General features: G+C 40.9%; 1 protein-coding gene across 6 annotated transcripts; it reads left to right on the forward strand.

Annotated features, from left to right (window-relative positions):
* The first annotated feature begins 537 nt into the window (after positions 1 to 537).
* Positions 538 to 18832, forward strand: MACIR (macrophage immunometabolism regulator). 6 transcript variants are annotated; one of them, XM_042990864.1, is made up of 3 exons: positions 539 to 744; positions 8451 to 8540; positions 16316 to 18832. In XM_042990864.1, exon 3 carries the CDS (start codon positions 16339 to 16341, stop codon positions 16960 to 16962), a length of 624 nt encoding a protein of 207 aa, XP_042846798.1. In that variant the 5' UTR covers positions 539 to 744; positions 8451 to 8540; positions 16316 to 16338; the 3' UTR covers positions 16963 to 18832. The 6 variants fall into 6 exon arrangements, with proteins under 6 accessions (XP_042846813.1, XP_042846798.1, XP_042846808.1 ...); XM_042990874.1 differs by lacking the exon at positions 539 to 744 and adding an exon at positions 1767 to 1893; XM_042990866.1 differs by lacking the exon at positions 539 to 744 and adding an exon at positions 1794 to 1957.
* The last annotated feature ends 1552 nt before the right edge of the window (positions 18833 to 20384 follow it).

Here is a 20384-nt window from a genome sequence, read left to right on the forward strand (position 1 = left end):
GAACCTGTTTGGCGGAGGAGATGCATATGAATTGAGAACAGAAAATCTTGATCAAAGAAAAGAATTTCTTACAAGAATGGAAAAGATCAAGCCTGAGGCTTCAAAAATAGCTAATCCAATCAGAATGTGAATTTGAATTCACCTCACTCCATTCCCTAGATATTTAGCAGTTTTCTAAGATTTGAAGGGTCAAATTTGTAATTTCATGGGCTTTCAGTCTGCTCAGGGCTGAGTCCTTTAAGCAGAGACTCACGAATGACAAACATCACCACACCACCTGAGGAAACGTACGTGCAGCCTAGGCCAGCGAGTCGGAGCTCTTCAGTTGGGCTGCAGGTTTGGACTGGGAGGAGGTGTTACGACTCCTCCTCCCCTTCCCAGTCCGCAACTCCCCCGCCCCCGCCAACTACTTCGGGCCTCTTAGCGCCTTTCTCCGGCCGGCCCGCCCTTCCTCCGGGTGTCAGAGCAGGGCGCAGGAGGCGGGCCCAGCGCAGACGGGCTGCGCCTCCGCAGCCGGAGGGAGGAGGGCGGGAAGGCGGGCGGCGGCGGCGGCGGCGGAGGAGGAGGCGGGGACTACGCCGGGCGGTAGCTGGCTCCGAGCGCGGTGGGAGAGGAGAGGGTACCCGGCTGGCTCGGCTGGCGGCCTCTGCCCGGCTCTCGGCGCCGCAGCCCTGCGCCTCTCCCGCCCTTCTCTCCGGCTCTGCGGCCCAGGCGCGGCGGAGGTGGCAGAGCCCTGGGCCACCGGTAGGTTGCACGGGGACGGCGGTTCCGCCTGCAACCTTTTGTGCTGCAGAAAAGGTGGTGGTGATGGGTGGGTGGGTTGGGGGGTGCTCCAGTCACCGAGCTCCGGTGCCAGCCCAGTCGCGGCACCGCCCCTTCCTCCCTGCCTCGTGTCGGGGCCGGGCGCGCGGTGCCCGCGGTGCCCGCGCGGTGCCGGGGAACCCCAGGCAGGCGGGTCGGCCTCGGGGTGGACGACGAGGCGACCCCAGGGGCCCCGAGCCTCGGCGGGCTGGTCCCTGAGCGCCCGAGCTGGAGGCTGGGGTCTGGTGAACTGGGTGGGGCCCCTACGGGGTGCGGGGAGCCCGCGGCTGCTTGGCACAGGGGTGGGGCTGGAGACGCCGTGAGTGTGCAGCGCGTGTGAGTGTGCGGGGGCGTGCGCCCCCGTGTGCGCGCGGCGTGCGCTCGCCGGGGAGGTGCGGGGACTCGGCGATCCGGAGCGCCTCTCCCGCGGTGCGGCGGTGCGGAAGTCCAGGCGCGTTGGCGCGCACGCTGGTTCCTCCGCCGGCGTGCCCGCACCGCGGGGCAGACGGCCTCGGGGCCCCATTGAGAAGTAGCTCTTTCCCTGGCCTGCTGCGCCTCTGGCGGCGCGCCACGGCCGCGCGCCTGGTGCGACTGCCCCGGCCAGATAGCGCCCACGGGCGAGCCCTGAAGGTCTTATCTCGCCGGCCCTCCTCGCCCCCACTGCAATCCTGGGGGTGAGGTCGCCCGAGAGCCCGCAGCCCGCGCCCGCTGCGCGTCTGCGGGTACAGCGGGGGCGGACAGGCCGGCAGTGCCGGGAGGGGCGCGCTTGTAGATTGGGGCGGGTTGCTGGCCAGAAGCGAAAGCGGCAGATTTGTTGTTGGCCATTGCCGCCCTCTCCCCACCTGTCGCGGGTGGACTTTTGTAGGGCGGGTGATAAGCGGGGGAAAGGGGTTTCCAGGCGGGCGGCAGTCAGACGCTGAGCAGGCGGCCCCATTGTGAAGCTGCCAAACTCTCTCTAGTGGTGGAATCTGCAAATCTGCCAGCAAGGAGATGGGAACATGAAGGGAATGACGGCCCCGTCCTTTTCCCCTTGCAAGTGTTCCACGTCCTTAGGGTTTTCCTGCTTCTCCACCCACTTCGGTTTGCATCCGGGTGGGTTACTGATGAGTGTCGAGCCAAGATGCTGACAGTGTCTGTGCGTGGTGGTTGTACATAGGTAAAACTGGGGCTGGGAACTTTTTAATCATTTGAGGAAGAATGGAGGCAGTAGCATTTAATCGCATGCTTGCTACTCCTAGCCCAAAGAGCAATTCTTGCAAAACATTTCTGACGTTACTAGACTTCATTTTACATTGTTTTTCTCAGATGAGCCTCTCTACAATTTAGAGTTGTTAGTTGCTTTGTATGTTTTTTTTAACCCTGTAGAAGTTACACTCTCAGGGAGATATAAATGATCTCTTCTCAGTTTATTTTCCCAGTGATTTCAAAATAAAGTGTTGGTTATTATTGCAGAAGCTTTTGGTGCTTTATTAATTAAAGGCCATGCTTTATGCTTACAGTTATGTTTAATGAATGTTTCACAGATTTCAGTGTTTTTATCATGTAACTGTGTATGCATTATAAACTTAATAAAATGTCCAGGATGAAATACAAGGCTTAATGAGCCCCTAGACCTCTTCATTTGATAAGAATGGTGTATATAGAAAATGCTTCTGTCAGCATTTTAGTTAATTGCAAATGAGACTGTTTAATAGTGACTATTCCAAGATATAAGATACATAGGATATTCATTGACCTTGCATAATGGTCAGTAAATTTGTTTACCTTCTCTGTGTAACTTTGTATGCTTCGGGAAGCTATTGTACACTCTTAAAAGTATGTAGTGTGGTAGAAGTGATAAAACTTTATATACAGTGTTTAAATTTTCTTTGCTGTTGCCAATTTATATCCTCTGGGGGAAGAATCACCTCTTTCCTCCAGAGAGAACTCTTGATTTCATCACAGGCCTATCAGAAGAAGTTTCTGGTTTTAAGCTTTCACGTGGAAGGTTAGCCATTTCCACCGTGTGCACCTGTCCCATTTCGGTTATGTTTCCTAGGAGGCAAATTTCTTGTAAAGACTGCATGTAGACCTCCAGTTCCAGTTACCATCAGTCATATTTGTAGTGAAACTCCCATTTTTTTTTTTTCTAAAAGTAGAAGGTGACTTCACATAATGGTAAGACAACATTGGTAATCTAGCTTTAATTTCTACTAGCAGAAACAGAGGGGAAAATGAATGCTGCACTTTGAGGGGGTTGCTATTGAAAGAACTGATACTAGCAAGAGAAACACATTTTTGTCTACTGAACCAATTATGGGTTGTCTTACCACCCTGGTGAGATTAGTGATTTGTTTGTAAGGTCAAGGATGGTTTCAGAACAGTCACACTCAACAGCTCTTAAAATTTTTGATGTTAGTTTTTATGAGTTACGAATGGAAAAGTAAGATTAAAGTAATCTTTAAGAGGATCATGTAGGGTAGGCACAGCTAAGCATTTTGTTTTCATTGTGTGTGTTGTGCTTTAGCAGCTAACCTGTTTTATTTCTGCTCAGTGTTTTGTGACTTGAGAGATGTTTTGGTCTGTGTCTTTTTTGTTTTTAGAGTAATATTTGAGACTGGTGGTTGCAAAATATTTTCATTAATCTGCGACTTTTAAAAATAGCTGTTTTTTTTTTTTTTTTTTTTTTTTTTTTCCAGGTGCTTTTTTAAAATTACTGATCGGTCCTCAAAGAGCTACTCTGAGAAATACTGCCTGTTTCCTTTTTTTTTTTCTTTGTGTTTTTGAATCTAGAATTAGAATCCATAACCTCTACTCTACCAGTTTCCTTTGCCCAAAATTTATCTTTTCATAACATAATCTTTAATGATTAGTGGGATTTATTTACCAGAATTTTGCAAGGGCTATTTCCTGGCCTTCATATTTATAACCATATGGTTTGGAAGTGATAGATGTTAATTTTTTTTCTTACTGCTATTTTGTTAGTGGATCTGTGCTGAAGTCTGATACTTAGGGCTTTTTTGAGTGTAGAGATTTTGTGTGTGGGTTTGAACATTTCCATGTGGGAGCTTTCTGCAGTTGGGGAAAAAAAAACACTCCCTTCTCTGGGTTCCCAGGACCATTCAGGTTTCCTGTTCTGTGTATTAGATGTATATTATTTCCATGTCTGTCTGTCTTTCCTTCCCAGCTTCACTTTTTCTATTTGCCCCAGTGCCTGTACAATGCTGGGATATAATGAGACTCCAGAAATACTGTTGAATGACAGAATGAGTAAATGAATAATTGAAAGGCTCAATGGATACACCCAAAGAAATACTCCTCAGATCTGTATGGGAAGCCACTGTGCAAGCAGAAGGGGCTTTCTTTCCCTTTTCCCCCGTTTTAATTCATTGCCTTTTCATTGTTAAATATTACTTTTGAGTAGAATAACAATGTAATTGCCAAACTGGGACACTTTTGAGAGATAAAGGGCGTGCTATAAATAATTATGCCAGAGAACGGGCTCTGACAGAGACATGGCCACCCTACTTTTGAAGGACATTCTTCTTTATTTACCTGTTTTGCTATCTATCACCTTGCCTGTGAAATTTGACACACTTCCTAGTTAATGTTTGCAAACTTTAAAAAACATCTTTTTTTAATGTTTTTAGTTATTTTTGAGACAGAGAGAGACAGAACATGAGTATGGGAGGGTCAGAAAGAGGGGAGACATAGAATCTGAACAGGCTCCAGGCTCTGCGGTGTCAGCACAGAGCCTGACACGGGGATCGAACTCATGGAGTGTGAGATCATGACCTGAGCTGAGGTTGGACGCTTAACTGACTGAGCCATCCAGGCGCCCCAGTTTGCAAACTTTTCTATCTGCAGAAGATTCATTTGCAGTCATGTGTTGAGTGTCTTTTGCTTACTCACTCATGGCCTCCCTATCCAGAGGCCTGTGGGAAGTCCTTGGCCATGCTCAGTTTTCCCTATTTACAGTGCTTACAGGATAATGTCACAGGGTTTTCTGTTTGTTTCAGTTGTTTATAGCTGGAAGCATTATGTACTCTAGCCTCTGGTCTGTTTACTTCAGTCTGTCTTTCTACACAGCATTTAGTACATCTTGTAAGAATTTCACGTGAATTCTTTTCCTTCTTGCTGACTGTTTTTGAGAGGAGATGCATTGGTATGTCGCCAAGCCTTCATGTTCAAAACATTGGCCAGAATCAGTTGCAAGTGTTAAGAGATTTATAGATTTTAAAAGTATTCTAAAAATGTTATTTCAATCTAAAACTTTATTCTAGATTTGAAAGCAGAGGAACCTTAAAGTGATTATCTCCGCCAGCCCTGGAGCTGAAGTGGAAATTTAGGAAATGGCTGGTAATTTCATAGTAAACAAAGTGTATTAACTCATCTTCCCTATTATGACAGTGTCCGTGGGCTTTGGAGTCGGACTGGTAGGCATTGAGATTCTTGCTTGGACTCTCAAATAGTATTATTTGATTGAATACTTTAAAATGGGGGTAGTATTTTCCTCAGGGAGTAGCTATAAATCGCTTATAGCTTTTGGCGTAAAGAAGGTGTTCAAAAATACTGGTTTCTTTTTTATTAAAAATCCCAATCTGTTGGAAGCTTTTATATTAGACTCCTAATTGTTTGTAGTAGATGAGGGTAAGCCCTTACTATAGTTTTTTGTTTTGTTGTTTGTTTTTGTAAATAGTTTCCTTTATAGGCAATCTCTTTAAAGAAGTTATATTCTTATACTCGTGTCTGGTCTCATTCTTTTAATTCTTCCCCTTTTTCATCATCTTTATCCTCCTCCTCCTTTTAGCCCCTGTGCACAGATAGCAGGTGGTACACGCCCGACAGAAAGCAAAGTCAGAAATGAGTAAAACTGAGACCAGGAAAGGAGCTGCCGTACCTTGGTGTTGACTGGGTGGCTCCCTTGGACTCTGTGTTTGTATTCTATTTTTGGCTTGGCAGTGCCCTATTAGGGATAATCAGTTACTACACTTTGTTTACTATGAAATTACCACCATTTCCTAGACTTCCACATCAGCTCCGGGGCACGAGTGGGATAATTACTTTAAGGCTCCTCTGTTTTCCAATCCAGAATGAAGTTTTAGGTTGATTTTTCTTTTGCTGTTGAAAAAATGTTGGACAATACATTTCTTCAGTGCATTTACAAGTTTGAAAGGAAGCATGTATCACCAAGTACATGGTGCAAATTATATGAAAGTTTGATTGAGATTTTACACTGTTTTTGAAAACGATTTTTGATTTAGACTTAAACCAGATCCAGACTTTTCCCATGTTCCTCCTGCTGGGTTTTCAATCTAAAATTGCCAGAAGTCTAAATGAAGTTTATCTCACTTTGTGATAGATGTAGTCCTGAAATATTCAGCGGAAATGTCGATCTGTATTTGATGCCCAACCACTGGTTGATACGTGTTTTTCCTGCCTTACGATTTATGATTTTAAAGTATCTTACCCGCTCCTGGAAGAAAGGGCCCGTGACTTAGAATGACTTCGTGGAAGACTGCACTATGTGCTGTGACATGCTAACACTTTCCAGTTGGAAATAACACTAGAACTAGTAGCTAAAACTACCTCCCGCTAATCATTTCACAAGTGAGGCAGTAAAGCTTTAAAATAAAGTGCCTCCCCACACATTGGAAATAGAATTCCATTTACAGAAATTAATTTACATTTTTCAGGAACATGGTTATTGTGTAAAAAGCTGTACATCCGGGCTTATGGCTGAACAGAGGCCACATGTATATAAAGCAACGTCAGTGGGCTTTGGAGCCAGACGAGATGGGGTTCAGGTTCAGACAGCGTCACCTGATGGAATACTTACACTGGGGAGGATACGTCCTCGTGGAGTAGAAGTTAAGATGCAGTGAAAACAAATGGTGTAGGGCTTTTGGCGTCCAGAAGGTGCTCAAAAATCTTAGTTTCTTCTTTAATTTCCTTTCCCCATTAAAAATCGATTTACTTGAATTAAGAAGTCAGGTTGCCGGGGCGCCTGGGCAGCTGAGTGGGTTAAGCCTCCGACTTCGGCTAGGGTCACGATCTCACAGTTGGTGGGTTCGAGCCCCCATTCGGGCTCTGTGCTGACAGCCCGGAGCCTGCAGCCTGCTTGGAATTCTGTGTCTCCCTCTGTCTCTGCCCCTCCCCTGTTCACGCTCTGTCTCTGTCTCAAAAATAAAGAAACACCTACAAAAGAAAAGAAGTCAAGTTGAGCTTTCTAACAGTAGTATTGGGGAAATTTGGAGGGGTGAGTGTATGAAATAAAGAATGTATTGTCGGGCAACAGCTTCGTGACATCACAGTTCACTTCATGTAAAAACCAGAGGCTTCATTGGTGGAGGAGAAGCTAGTGTTCATCATCGAGGTGTCTTGGCTCCCCAGTCTGAACAGGGTTTGTGCCACAGGCGGTGGCAGGGAGCGTGTCTGTTTCTTAAGTGGACCCACGTTCCGAAGGCTGATAAACGTGTGAGCTGCTCGGAATGACCGTTCTTGGTGCACAAACTCCTTCCAGTTCCTCAAGCTGCAGAGGCAAATCCCTTTAATTCGGGAATTATCCCTTTCCTTTGGCTAAAACTCTTCAGTACTGGCAAGGGGACAGTAATAAAGTGACAAAGTCCTTGCCTTTTCCCTTGCTGTTTGCAGTTGGGCATGTTTCATGGTAGCCACTGTGTCGGGCCCTGTGCACCTGTGGGGGTGAAGTGGCTCCACAAGGCTCGTTTGGGGCTCCCTCGTCCCAAGTTAAACACAGCAACAGAAATGCAGCAACCCAAGAAATCTTGCCAGGTGGAAAGGACTTTGGGGAATTTTCTTGGCCTTAAGAAGTTAAGCCAATTAACTAGGAAGGTAGGAGATACAGATAGATTCTTTTACACATTACCTTCCCAGGTAGGGGGAAGACACAAAGGAGATGCTAGAAACCTTAAGTACTGTGGTAACTCCAAAGAAGTGTTTTTCAAGTTGTTGCTGGGAAGGAAGGAAGGAAGGGCATTGTTTTCCAAGACCTTTCCGTTTATTTGCTTCAGAGCAGCAGTCTTATGAAGGATTTTTAATTGTTGCTATTTTGTGGCTAAAATGAGTAGACACCAAAAATTAATTGCATGACAATAACATCACACATCCATAAAGGACTTTGCAGAATATGTTCACCTGCCTCCTCTCATTAGATCCATACAACAACTGTATGAGGAGGAAGGGTGGTACTGTCCTCATATTAAATAATTGCTCTTGATGCAAGGTCAAGAGGCAGCGTTGTTAGCAAGGCCAGGACTAGGACCTGTTCTTTTGACCTCAGCCTCAGGGTTACTATTTCCATAGGATACTCTGAATCTCTTGAACACACGAATTGGTGGTGGAATCGACTTTGAACCCCCCAAATTTTTGTGTCTTTGTCTTTAGTCCAGTTAGCTGCTCTTAGTCTCAAGGTAGAATTTCAGCAGCAGAATACAGAGGAACAAACATGATAAAGTGTTTGAAGTTAAAATTTAGCTGAACTCAAATTGCTTTAATGAAATGAATTAATATTGTGTCCTCTCTAACCTGTACCTGGTGTTAGTACCTCCTGCTAGTTTCATCCTCTTTTGCAGTTAGAATTCTTATAATTGCTTTTTAAGTTGTGTTACTTGTTATATTAAAGGTTTATTTTTATATTCCATGTTTAGTATCTGGAGTAGAGCAGAAAAAATAGTATGCCTGTGTTCCCTTGGGACTCATTGGACATTGTACAGTGACATCTTCTGGGATTTAGTCTGGTGAGTTATATTTTGCTTTTTCTGTTTGTTAACCAGTTGTGTGAACATAGTATCGTAATGTAATTTAAGGACCACATAAACAATCAACATGAAATGTCAGTATATCATTGCAAATATGTACACTACAATTACGAATTTTTTCATGATGAGAACTGAAATTACTGTTGCAGAATGAGACTGTTACTATCTTGAAGTGTTTGCTTCATTGATTGAGTAGGTTTTTTTTTTTTTTTTATTCCCTATAAGATACAGGACGTTTTATGGAATAAGATTTCAAAATAGAGTAGTTAAGAGGTAGTTGCTCTAATTTCAGGGAGATTTTAGTAAAACATGAATCCCTAGGGATTGGCACAATAATTTGCAAAAAGTTCTAGTTGTATATTTTCCCACATAAAGAATGGCAAACAGGTGACTGAATGGAGCATCATTTTTACTTGGTCATGTAGCAGTTCACTGCAAGTATGACGTTCCTTTTATTACTCCATGAATTTAAACTTGTTCAAATTATGCAGTGCTGTTGTCTTCTTTTAGTTCTTTTTCAGTGTGTCATCTGTGTATCTGTGCTAACACAGGTGTCCATGTGACTCCATCTCTTTGAAGGTGAAAAACATTTAATAATGATCATTATAGCTTTTAGCATTTTAAAAAGTGTGTTAGTGTGAGTTCATGCTTTGGTATGTCCTTCTGCTTGGGCAATGTTTTTGTAGGTCCTTCCTTTGAATTAGAGTCATCATAATCCTTGGGGGGTGGGGGGAATCCTTGGGGAAAAAAAATCTAGTTTCCTAATGAGTGATTTCCAAATTAGCAGTCAGCAGCAGAATGACTCAAAAGAATGATGGGGGAAAACCAACACTTTGGTGTCAGTAGGTAGATATAGCTTATTAGATTTATGAAAATGCATTTTAAAACATTGACAAAATGGAAACATTACTACATTTTCAGTTTTGAGAAAGAAAGCAAGAAGTACAAAATACTTTTAGAGGATACTGAGTAAGAAGTACTGTGGCTGGGTTATTAACTCATCTGATTTAAATAAAGCACAAAACTACTTGCAGTGAGAAGAAGCTACAGGAATGTGTGTGTCTGTCTGTTTGTCTCTATCTTTCTCTCCAGATCCATGTCTGTAGACAAATGCATGTATACATAATTATAGATATATTTATAAATGATAGGACAGTCTAGCATAGCTGCAGAAGGTGAAATGAACCAACTCAAGAGGCAGTAAGTTACTTGTAATTGAAGGTGTTCAAACACACACTGTAACAGCCATTAAGATTCCTTCTGATTCTGAGATTAGATAATGTGAAGAATTCTAAAAGTAGGACAGTCAAAAACTTGGAAATATGTGATAGACTTCTTTTATTTTTAAAGTCTGAATTATTGATATATAAATTATATATAGTGAAATTCACCCTTTTGTATAGTTTGATGAGTTTTGACAAATGTAGCCAGTTATAGAAAGACCACTACAGTCAATATGTAGAATATTTTAATCACCCCCCGTTGTAGCATTTTGTAGTCATTGATTTTTTTCCAGAATGTCCTATAAATAGGATCACACAGTATGTAGCATTTTCTGTCTGCAACTTTCACTTGTGTAATGCTAGTCTGCACCTTTTTGTTGCTGAGTGGTATTCCACTGTATGGACAGACCATGGTTTCTTTTTCCATTTCCCTGTTGATGGACATTTGGATTGTTTCCAGTTTTTGGTGATTAAGAATGAAACTGTTAAAAACATTCGCATTCAGGTCTTTGTGTGAACATATATTTTCATTTTTCTTAGTAGGTAAATGCCTACAAGTTAGGTAGGTGGGTTTTTTAATAAGTACTTATTTAACTGTACAAGTAATTGCCAGACTGTTGTCCAAAGAGCTGTATCTGACAGAGGCTGCTTAGAAACTAAAGAAACTGTACCAAAGTATGTGCAGATGAAGGGGCCTGGTTCTCATTCAGCACTGATTTATTTTTATTTTATATCCGGTTTTAACAAGGTTGGTTAGCAGATCATTATTAAGCCCACAATGGATTAGAAACAGTAAGTTAAAGGTCTTAGGGATAGGTTGTTAGCAATTCAAAGCATACAAAAATGATATACACTAATATGACAATAATCACTGATTGAAAGCTAGCAAACAAACAAACAAAAAAGGCAGTGAAATTCTCCTACTCGGTAAGTTCTCTGACAAGTTCCTGAACATGTCTGCATAGTAGAATCTCCTGGAGATCTTTTGTAAACTTCAGACCCTAGGCTGTACCCCCGATGAATTAAATCACAGATCTGGGGTAGAGCACAGACATCAGTATTTTTTGAAGCTCCTTGGATGATGTTAGCATGTGTACAGGTTTGGGAACCATGTGCTGCAGGCCCAGCATGATGAAGTTGATGGAGACAGGAAACCAGGAAATGTCTGCCTGACTCTGGGCAGGCCCCTGCCTTCATGGCTTCAGAAGTTCAGCATCCATGCAATCCAAGATCATTCTGGCATTAAAACTAGGTGGTTCTAGATATTACTAGATTGACAGTAGTCATGCTTAGGAGACTCCCCATTTTCCAAGAGCCGGCTTTATTCCAAATGGTTCATTTCTTGAAAAGGATTTGGTTCACATGGTGACATTTTTGTTCTGTATATTTAGACAGTTATATCTGTTTTCTTTTAAATGGAATTGCTGTGTGTTACTAAAAGCGGTTCAAACATATGGAACAATTTTTTGATTACTGGTGGTGACTTTTTTCGATAGGCCTGATTAAAAAAAAAAAAAAAAATTCCCAGAATGCAGTATTTCTCGAAAAGAATTCTTTGTGTGGCAATTGTGAAACTTCTCAGCTATTTTCAGAGCTGGTCTAAGGAGCTAAGGTGTTTAGGTTATATTTTTTTAAGGCCCCTTGTGCCACATGCTTAGGAAGTTAGACTTCCTGGGGAGTGTTCAAAGCTGAACACATTCTAGACAGGTCACAGTCTTTTGAACGTGCTCATCTTGCTGTACTGGGTTCCCCACATGTGTGTTGTGGTTTGTACCTGTTGGCATTAGTTGCAACCAAAATTCATAATTGCAGGCTGTACCTAGTGTTTTTAAAATATGCACTGTATGCACTGTGTACATTTTTCTAGCAAAACGTGTTACCTTGTCTAGTGTTGTCTAATTTTGAATCCTCATCTATTTCAAAGAAATAAATGGCATCCGTGAGCACTGTCAGTCTTGCATGTTTTATTAAGTATATGTTAGTCCCCTTGTGACAGATTAGATTGTGAGGCAATTTGATATGGAATTAAAGAAAATTTTTTTAATTATATAAAATTTTTAAAAAATATATGAATTATGTTTGTTCTTGGAACGTACTTAAGAAACTCACTTTTAAAAGTACTATTCAGCTACAAGTTGACTTTTCTATTCTCATTGTACTGTGTTGTTCTAGACTCTTCTATCAACAGAAATTTTGCTGCTTTTGTTATTATTAACAATACTTTCCCTGTTTTCTGTTTCCAGTTTTTATTTTTGCTTTAAGCTATATGTGAAAGGCATTAATGGAATCAATAAGGATATTGTTGGTCTCTGATTTCTAGTGTTCAGCAATGCAGAAGTTAGCATTGTGCCTGATTTCCTGCCTCATGTTTATTCTTATTGATGCAGTGGGAGAGGGTGCCTGTTGCACACACCCGCAGTGTTTACAAGAGTTCTTGTAATCTTTTACCTTGGCAGTATGCGTTTATGATGCACAGTTTATTTTAGGATATGAAGCAAAATGCTTAGTCATGAGCAGTTTATGAAGAATAACAAACCTATAAGCAAATTTTTCATGGGAAAATATGAAGCATGTTCTGCCAAACAAAGGCCATCTCCAATTGTAGTCATGGTAGCCATGTTTCCTGATGAGTGCTTTTAGTGAGAAATTTTGCAATGTGAAATATTGGACATCCATCTTTAGCGTCACTGGTGTATTACTATTATTATTTTTTTTTTTTTCTGTAGGATTGCAGGATTAGAAAGTACCTAGACTTCTTCAGAACACGCTAGATGTGATCTATACTACTTCTACCCACTTAAGAGATAGCCTGTGGAAGCTGATTTGCTAACTGTTCCCAGGATCTTGCTCCAGTGTGCAAATGCAGTCAGGAAATTCTAAGGAATTTAATAGCATAAAAACTTTGCTTTCAGTCACATTGAAGAATGGAAGGCATGCTGCTTAGTCAGCATTCCACCTAGCTAAAAACAAAATATTTGCCAACCAGCATTCTCTTTTCTGAAACCCCGCCGCCACCTAGCTTCCTTAGTGCTGCATAGTAGATACTCTTTAGAAAGGCCATATATTAATTAAAAAGGATCCTTTAAAAAAACAAAAACAACAACAACAACAACAACAAAAACTAAGTGGTCTGCAAGAGTTCAGGTTGTTGCAGCATTGACATTCATTCCTACGTGAATATTAAGGTCTGAAGATGTTCTCATGAATTTGGCAGCACACTGCAGAAACCAGTGAAGCCACCTAAAAGAGCTGTTAGTTTTGAGACTCTCTTACTGTTTGGAGCAGAAATACTGATGCTTTTGTAGCAAAAATGTGCACAGTTCTCCAGAATTTACAGTTGTGCATCAAGAGAGATTGAGTAGGTTGCAGCTTTATGTGTATTTCAAACAGCGTTTTTATGTTCCAGCACAGTGAGACTATAATTCAGAAATCTGATGTAGAGTATTGACCTTAGTTACTAGGCTAAATATTTGTTAGAGTGTATAAGAAATGCTTATTTCTTTGACTTTCTGGTTCGTTGGTGTTTTCTAACAAGGGAGCCGGGTTGTTTACCTCAGCAAAATCACGGTAGGTTTCTTACACCAGGGCTGCTTGGCTGAAATTTCCAGAGCTCTTTAACCACATCTGTTCCTTTTGTTTGACAATCTGGGTGAAATCATTGTCTATCAGGTAGATGCCTGCAGATCCTGTTAGGCAGTTTTGCCCAGGCCAGGTGATATTTTTGTGTGATGTTATGGCTGCTGGAAACTTATGCAGTGGTGGTTACGTACCTCATGTTTCATGTTCCATCAGATTTTGACCTTTATACATCACTTTACTCACTGTCTTAAGTTTTCTCATTTTCTAGGTGCTTATTTTCTAGATAATAGATAATTTCTGCCTTTTACTCTCAGACCTTTGTATCCTGCCACCCTTTATCCTCATCCTCTAGAGAGTCTCACAGCTCCTGATGGTCTGTCTTGATGCAGCAGAATTGGCTTAGTATAGGCACACACTTCCAAGTGATTCTGTTGATCACAGAAGCCTGTGCCTGCTCTTCTTTGTGGTGATTTTGTGTGTTACCTTGTTTAGCAATTTTTATCCTTCAGAGGCGAAAAAGACTTTCAGCCTAGCTCCGTTTGAATTATTACCCAAATCAGAATGGGTGGAGTGTGAATTCATGGATTTGGGGAAGTTTATAATGTACCAAATGAGAATGCAGGAACGTGGCTGGTGGAGGTCTGTGGACTGTCATGGGATACCAGATTTGGAAGAGACCTAAACCATTGTGTCACTTAATGTGGACTAACTGCTGGAGTGTCATCTCCTGGGTCATTCTTGAGTGAGGTACCCATCTGGGTGTGTGTTCTCTTTCCTCTGTAGCCTGGGTTATTTTAGCCTCACTGACCCTCCTCGTCTTTCAGAATGGAGTATCAGAGAAACACTGCGTGCCTATAGCTGCCTGTCAGGTTAGGTAGTTTGGAGGCCTTGAATCTGTCTTCTTGTGCTTCTTCTGGGCTGTAGAATTAGCGAGAAAGAAAGTATTAAATTAGTTTGTCATTTGGCTTAGGGTCAACATTTTTTTATTCAGCATAAGGTTTGACGAGGCTTGGGTTCTCTCAAGTTGATTAGGTAAGAAATCTTAAGTTTTTGTATGCATGTCAAAGTAGCTGATAGTCGCCTACTATTCCTGTCCTGTTTTTTTAAAAAAATTTTTTTTTTTAACATTTATTCATTTTTGAGACAGAGAGAGACAGAGCATGAACGGGGGAAGGTCAGAGAGAGAGGGAGACACAGAATCCAAAACGGGCTCCAGGCTCTGAGCTGTCCGCACAGAACCCGACGCGGGGCTCGAACTCACAGACCGCGAGATCATGACCTGAGCCGAAGTCGGACGTCCAACCGACTGAGCCACCCAGGCGCCCCCCTGTCCTGTTAACAGAGCTATAAATTACACGGTCAAATATAAATTTATTTTTACATTAATAATATAGAATAAAGTCAATCACTTTAAATCCGGAGGGTCTGAAGGGCTACAGTATCTTGATTAAATTAAATTTGGGAATGCATAGTCTAAGATTTAGAACAGGAAGTAAGTAGAGTTCTGTGGATCCCTTTGGCGTTTGCTGTATCTCAGGAATCCTTATTAGTGTTAGTTTTCAGTTGTGCTATAGATGTGGGCTGTAGTGAGGACAGGATAGTATCTGGGAACTTCTTCATAGTCTTGGTTTATTTTCTAATGAAGGAGAGTATAGTGTGTAAATGAGGGAATAAGGTTCTTTTTTTTTTTTTTTCTTTCTTCTAAAGCTTTAGAATTGCTTGGATTTTAAATGAATACCCAAAGTTTGGGAAGAGCTTCAATTAGGGAAAGGTTGTTTTACAACGAGATTTTATAAGAATTATTTAATAAATTTATTTTTCAATAAATTTTTCATCTTAAAGTTGACATCTTAATAGTTGACTCTTAGACATCATTTTGATTAGCCATCTGAGATTCTTAAAACTGTGTTTTCTACTTCTAATTGATGATCAAGTAGAAATAAAGTTTCTCTGAAATGACACGGCCACTCGGTTTTCCTTAGTATTTTATTTTCCAAAGTTTGATTTATCTGCGGCTTTCTAGAAACGTGGCCATTATTTGTGGTACTTGGTGTCAGTAGGGTTTTCCAAACTATGTAATGTGATAATCGTGGTGAATAATATCAGCATTCATTGAGAATTGTTCTGCCATTTTTTACACTATTCAAAAGTACAGTGTTTTAGGTATTGCAAAATAAAATAACTCTCAGAGCAATAGCTGATTAAACAGTCAAAGTACATCTGATATTTTATATAAATTCACTGTTAAAAATGACCTGATGTATTGGATTGGGGTTTATTTTTAAACTACAAAATGGTTTGCTCTAAACAATTCATTGGGTGTATGGGAGGAACAACATTTACAACATTTGGGGAACTTTCCCTGAAGGCTCCCCATACCTTAAAAAGAAAAATTGGGTCTGATTGGAACCTTTGCAGAAAGGTTTTTATCTTTCATAAAAGTCCCTTAAACACAATTGAAAAACAAAATTGTGGGCGTGAGGAGCTGAGTGCTTGTTTTCAGTTACATGATGGAAAATGTAAAGATTTAAATTTTCAGGTTGGGAACATTTAGTGGATTCTTGCTAAATAAGCTGTGTGTATTTTTATTTGCTTAATGTTGAGATCTGTATTTGATTTGCTTAATAGCACATCGAGAAATAAACTTCGTGTGATTTGTGTGGAGTGCCTCATTTAGAGAAGTATTGTTTTCTGTTTGCTTCTTGTCTGAACCTTTTAGTAGTACTCCAGACTTTAATTTAACCTGCCTTTGAGTTCTTGAAGGCAGAGAAGTAGTAGTCATTTTATGCCTGCTCTGGAATGCTTTATAGACAGAGATAAAAATCTGGCGGTTGTTCACTGGCTTTTCTTCAGGCCAGTGTTATTTCATGCTCCCTGAGCCTTCCAAAATGATCAGCGTGGCCCAGGATTCTGTGTCTTATACCTTTACAGTCTGAGTCTGTTTGCTTTCAGGGGTGTGCAGACTGGTGCCTAAGATGGAAGTAGATGTTAATGGAGAGTCCAGAAGTACCCTGGCCACCCTGCCCTTGCCTGTGGCGGAGGCGAGCTCCCCAGGAAAGGCAGAAGCAGAGAAGCCGCGCTGTTCCAGCACGCCGTGCTCGCCGATGCGCCGGACTGTGTCAGGCTACCAGATCCTGCACATGGACTCTAACTATCTGGTGGGCTTCACAACTGGTGAGGAACTCCTGAAGTTAGCCCAGAAGTGCACAGGAGGTGAAGAGAGTAAGGGAGAAGCTGTGCCTTCCATGCGCTCCAAGCAGCTGGATGCAGGACTTGCACGTTCCTCTCGTTTGTATAAAACCAGAAGTAGGTACTACCAGCCATACGAGATTCCGGCGGTCAATGGCAGGAGGCGAAGGCGGATGCCCAGCTCGGGAGACAAGTGCACTAAATCTTTACCTTATGAACCTTACAAGGCCCTCCATGGGCCCCTGCCTCTTTGTCTTCTTAAAGGTAAGAGGGCTCACTCCAAATCTCTGGACTACCTCAATCTAGACAAAATGAACATCAAGGAGCCAGCCGACACCGAAGTGCTCCAGTACCAGCTTCAACACCTAACCCTCAGAGGGGACCGTGTGTTTGCTAGGAATAACACATGAATGACTTACAGAGAGTGCAGACCAGTCTAGGCCAGCCTGCGCTTGGCGGGAAAAGACCAGTCTAGGCCAGCCTGCGCTTGGCGGGAAACCCACTGTTGTACTCTGTACAGGACTCTTCATGTTACAGATGGTTATATCAGCTCAGCGTTCCTGGAACAGAAAAATTGTTTGGATCAGATTTCAAATGCAGGGATGAAATCACAGGTACTTTGGGGGAAATCATTCTAGAGCACGCAACTGCAAAGAACACAGAATGTTGGCCGTTAGTCTGTATAGCTTTTTAGCTAGGAAAAAAGGCTTCGGGTACAGTAATACCATCTTTATGATTCTGACACTCAAATTGGGAATGTTACATGCTTGGTTGTTGCTGACTTGGTATGATTCATTAGAAATTGATATCCTTAAGTACTCAAGTACTTCTTTAATCTCTGTATTTTACTATAAAATGTATGTAATGATTTGTTTTACGAAATTTAGAACTTGAACATTGCTGAATTGGACCACTTTTTATTTTTAAATATTGAGTTTAAAGATTTTATAACTGGTTTTGCACTGAAAAAATTAACATTTCAGATTGACAAGAGAATAATCTTTCTTCACTTGCCTCAATAATACTATTGAGCAATGAATTTTTTTATTTCCGCATGGAAAGTTATTGATCTCTATGGCTGTAAAATATTTCTTTATAGCATTATTAAAGTGTGTCTTAATACAATTAAATTTGGGATACAAAGTATTTATTTTACAATGGGTGGGGGGAAGCTTTTCCAGAAAGTTTCCAATATGAAGTTTTCATAAGTTAAAAAAGTTTCCTTAGTGCTTACTTTCTAAGTTAAAATTCATCTGGAACTTTAAAATGGAAAGGATTCTTTTAATTGTGGATGATAGGCATAATACTGTTTGCATCTGAATGTTCTGTAAGTGAATGAAACTTTAATAGAAGGACTCATGATTTCTACTATCGAATGCTTAAACTAAGTATGAAGTGATACCATTCAGCATGGCATCGGGTCATTCCAGTTTTAGTTCTGTGCAGCTCAAAGCGCTCATTGAAATTTCAGTTTCTAGGATTAGTGTGGGAGCCTAAAGGGCTTCTACAGTTTTAATGGGTTAATCCTGGATTACTTAACAATTTATGTCAATTGCACTGGTTTAATTTGTTGCTAAAGAAATAATGCCCTGGCTTTAGTAACAAATACAGCTCAACTATTCTTGAATATATTTTGAGGAAAATGTATGTAACTTAACCTTTTGTAAAAGTTTCTATTTTTTTTTTTTCTTTTTTGACTCTTGAAGGTGCAATTTATTACCGAATTGGCATTTCTGGCAGCATAGAACTGCTTATTTGAAATTTTATTTTGGGGACTGTTTCTTAGGTGTTAGCCATCTTGCTTATAAAATAAGAACACCTTTTATTAATGAGTGGGTCATTCCTGGTGCAGATGATGACTTTTATTTAGCCAGAATGAATGGCTAACTCTATGTAGAGCAGAGTAAGTATTAGAAAACCCTAGGAACTCTTTAAATCAACATTTATTATACTTTCACTGAGGCAAATCGTGTGAAAGAGCCTTGGGGAAGTTGACCCATGTCTTAAGACTGTGTTGGTCAGATTTCTTGGTGGGCTGGAAATTTTCAGCTGTTGTATATTTTAAAGTAAATTGCACCTTTGTAACATATTGTATTGACGAATGATCACTAAGATTAACTATATCTATACAGTCATTAGTTTGACAAGAAATAGAATCCTGTCAGATGCCAAAGAGTTGGGATTTTTACGTTTAATGATTAAACACCGTTATTTATTGATGATTTACCCTGTGGAACTGTATTATTTCTAACTATGAAATAAAAGGGTGATGTAAACACACATTGTTGTGTGGTGCTTTAAACAAGGTCCATCATCAGCAGGCTAGTTACTGTTCAAGAATTCCACCTAAGGACTTGTTTTTAGGCCCCATTTTTGTAAAAAAAAAAAAATTACTTTTGTAGCTCATTTGTATTTCAGGGTAAAGGATATATTCATGGCAATGGTATGCATTCAGTCCATGAGGAAACACAACTGGGTGCCTGTGACATCTGTCCCTGCTCGTGCACCTAAGTAATTTCTTGAGCTAAATAGAAATATGTAGCTCTTTTGTTTTGGTTTTAAAGACTAGTGAACCTCTGTGGCAAAAATGAAGGGGTAGGAAGTTTGAGATATGACATATTTGCAATGATCTGGTTAGTAAAGAGAAATAATTTTCAGCTTGGTTGTAAATTTTGAAAGTCTAGGTCTGTAGTTTACAGAGTGTGTTTGGAGAGCTCCTTTTGGTGTTGTTTTCTGTGCTCTCCATGATCTTGTGCTCCTAATGTAGGTAGTATCCCATCAAGAAAAAAGGGTAGGCTGGATCACTTTGAGCTGCAGGAAAAAAAAAAATCCCATTTTCTATAGACTTTTCCCATGGTTTCTAATTTTGAACTCTTTATTCCTCCCCCCCATTTTTATTGAATTTAGTATTTTATACTAAACAGGGCTCCATTGGCCATAACACAACCTGCCTTTAAACAAATTGCCATCCTATATGGCTTTATTTTTTTTTTCCTTTTTGGAAAAATACCATGTTTTAGAGGCTTAGCTGATGTAGCAGTGGAATTTCACTCTTTGCTCAAATCTGAGGTGAGCTGCTTTTGTGCCTCTGACTTCTACCTGGCTGTGTTTGCACCTCTGTTTCCAGGGCTCCTGTAGTCAGCAGTCAAGGAGGGAAAGACTTTTGGGGGTGGATTAAAATGTAAACTGGTTCAGAACCCCAGATCTTCCAGACTCCGGCTCAGCTAGGCTACTGTTCCAGGCTATTGCTCCTTATGTAATGCCCGTGTGTGTGTCTTTTTCCTTCCCTAACATAATTATTTAAGTGATTCTAATATTTGGGATTTGGGAAGCTTTTATAAGATTGTAAGTTAACTTACAAAAGCAAATTGGCCTTTAACTAAACAAAGAATGTTTCTTCAACTCTTGAGAAAAGCAATGGATTTTTACTTATTTTCTCATTCTAACATACTTTTATCTTGGAAAGACTTTTATTTTGTTACAACCGTTGAAAACATTTTAAGGGAACTTTTAAATGACCCTGGCCTAAGTGATTTGTTCTAGGTCAAAGAAAGTGGGAGGAGAGGCTGTCAAGCAGTTTAAAGTGGCATAAATGCTTTGGAAGGGTTGGGGTGGAGAGAGCAAGGGTGCACGTTCTCATAATGCAGAGGGAACGGTGCGTATTAAGCAAAATTGCCTTTTTAAACAATATAATTTGATGAGGGAAGTGCAAATTGATGAAGATGGCCTTAGAAATAAAATAAATCCGATTATAAAACTAGAAGTGGAGATTGTCCCTGCTTGATGTGCTTTGCTTTTTGTAATATGCTTCTTTAGATAAGAATTATGAAAT

Source organism: Panthera tigris, chromosome A1 (assembly GCF_018350195.1).
Source record: "Panthera tigris isolate Pti1 chromosome A1, P.tigris_Pti1_mat1.1, whole genome shotgun sequence".
Classification (NCBI taxonomy): Eukaryota; Metazoa; Chordata; class Mammalia; order Carnivora; family Felidae; genus Panthera; species Panthera tigris.

Excerpts from the sequence above, each read along its gene's own strand:
- MACIR (XM_042990879.1), top strand. The coding sequence starts at position 16,339 with ATGGAAGTAGATGTTAATGGAGAGTCCAGAAGTACCCTGGCCACCCTG.